Consider the following 2,058-nt stretch of genomic DNA (forward strand, 5'->3'; position numbering starts at 1 on the left):
CACTTTTAAAAACTCGATTATATAAATTTCTTGCAATCCTAAAATTTTATAATTTTTTTTTAATCGTTGAAAATACATTGAAATATTTGAAAATTCCTTAAAATCTTTGAAATTCCTCAATTCTTTAAAATCAATCAAAGTTTTATAAAATTCCGTGATATTTTCTGAAATCTTATAAAAATTATTCAAATACCTTGAGAGCTTTCAAAATTCGTAATGCCTTGGAATGATTTCAAATCCCCTACAATATTTCGAATCTTCTGAAATCCTTTAAAAATTGGTAAAGTTCTGGGCATGTTTAAAAATAACTTAAAAACTTTTTAAAAATCCTTTGGAATCTCCTTAGATTATTAAAATATCTTAATAAAAAATTCCTTAGAATCATTTAAAATACCCTAAAATATTTTTTCAAAAATTTTAATCTTTTGAAATCCCTCTAGACTTTTTAAAGCTCTTCGAAATCCCTTGGAATTTTTCAAAATACCCTAAAGTCTTTTAAATTTTTTGAAATTATTAAAAAAATATTTTAAAAACTTAGAATCTTTAAAATACTGTAAAATATTTCAAAAAAATTCCACAAAATTCGTCAATTGGTATCGATCTAATTGCAATAGTGGCTAAACCAAGCGTAATTTATTGAAAAAAGCTTAAATTTTTGTTTAAAAAAATAAAAGTAATAAAATGCTCTGCGCTCTTTACATGTATTCAAAATTAAGTCTTCACTTTATATCATCTGCCTTTTTTAGATATAATATATAATCTTTTATAGTATTATTATTTCAGTCTTGCTAATTACGAGCTTCGTCATAATTACATTTATACCAATCAACAGTTTCTTGTAACGCCCTTTCAAAGGGTGTGAACGAAAAATCGGGTAAAAAGCTCCTCAGCCTCGAGTTGTTTGCTGTTTTTTTATATTGTCCATCAGCTGCTGATGTGTCGAATACAATTTTACCTTTGAATTCAAAGGCTTTTGCCAAAGACTCTGCTAAATGCGCTATCGTTACTTCTTGAGATTCATCCACTAAAATAAAAATCAATACCTTCAGATTTTTCCATTCTTAAAACTAAAAAAAAAGTTCTAATCCAAACAATCAAACGTTTCTAGAAATTGGTAATTTTATAAACATCCTTTGAAGAATATTCAAACAAAAACAGATATATTACTTTTCTATATTTCTCAAGAACCTTTTTATGTCCAAAAAGGGGAAAATAAACCAATATTTGTACCAAATTAGCTGCTTTCAATTAAAATAAATTATAAAACAAAATGTTCAGAACCAAAGAAGTGCCCCTTCCAGAGTAGAAAAATATGAAAACAAACATTTTTAATCATCTAACTCGATAAAAATGTTAAGAATAAGAAAAAGTTCATCTTCCAATTTAAAAAAAAATAATAATAAACAAAATAACTCTCTTCCAACTTGATAAAAATGCTAAAATTAAAAGTTCTCTTTAAACTCACAAAACATTGAAAACCAAAATTTTCTCTCTTACAATTTAATAAAAATGTTAAGAATATAAAAAAATCCCTTTCCCAATTCAGATAAAATTTCTTCCCTTAAGGGCATGTGACACAGCTAAATACCTATATTACCGACCTCACTTTTTCAGTTCACTGAATGTTTTTTTAAACCTAAGAACTTTTTTTATAAATAAAATATCAAGCTGAAACTTTGGAGAATGTATTAGAGTACAATAAAGTACGTTTAGGTACTGCATTTTCGTAGGAACTTCACTGAAAATTATTTCATCTTTTTTCTGAACCTCAACATTTTTTGAACGTTCGAACTTTTTTTATACATAAAATATCGGTCTCAAACTTTGAGAAATGCGAGAGCCGAAAGAAAACTATGTTAAAGTACACAGCTTGATAATAAAAGATGTAAAAAAAAATGTTTCAACAATCAATTCCAACGACATCAGCCGGTAACGTTGTACACAAAAATACGAACCCTCTAGAGCCTCGTCTAGTGGCCGCCAGGTTTCGTATTTTTGTGTACAACGTTACCGGCTGATGCCGTTGGAATTGATTGTTGAAATATATTTTTTTACATC

General features: G+C 27.2%; 1 protein-coding gene across 1 annotated transcript in view; it reads right to left on the minus strand.

Annotated features, from left to right (window-relative positions):
• Positions 1-613: 613 nt before the first annotated feature.
• LOC117175933 (probable GDP-L-fucose synthase) overlaps positions 614-2,058 on the minus strand; it is a 24,546-nt gene continuing 23,101 nt past the window's right edge. Inside the window, exon 5 of the mRNA XM_033365784.1 lies at positions 614-1,024. Within this exon, the coding sequence (XP_033221675.1) occupies positions 789-1,024 (236 nt within the window). The 3' untranslated portion in view covers positions 614-788. The remainder of the gene's footprint in view (positions 1,025-2,058) is intronic.

This window comes from Belonocnema kinseyi, chromosome 7 (genome assembly GCF_010883055.1).
Source record: "Belonocnema kinseyi isolate 2016_QV_RU_SX_M_011 chromosome 7, B_treatae_v1, whole genome shotgun sequence".
In the NCBI taxonomy this organism is placed as follows: Eukaryota; Metazoa; Arthropoda; class Insecta; order Hymenoptera; family Cynipidae; genus Belonocnema; species Belonocnema kinseyi.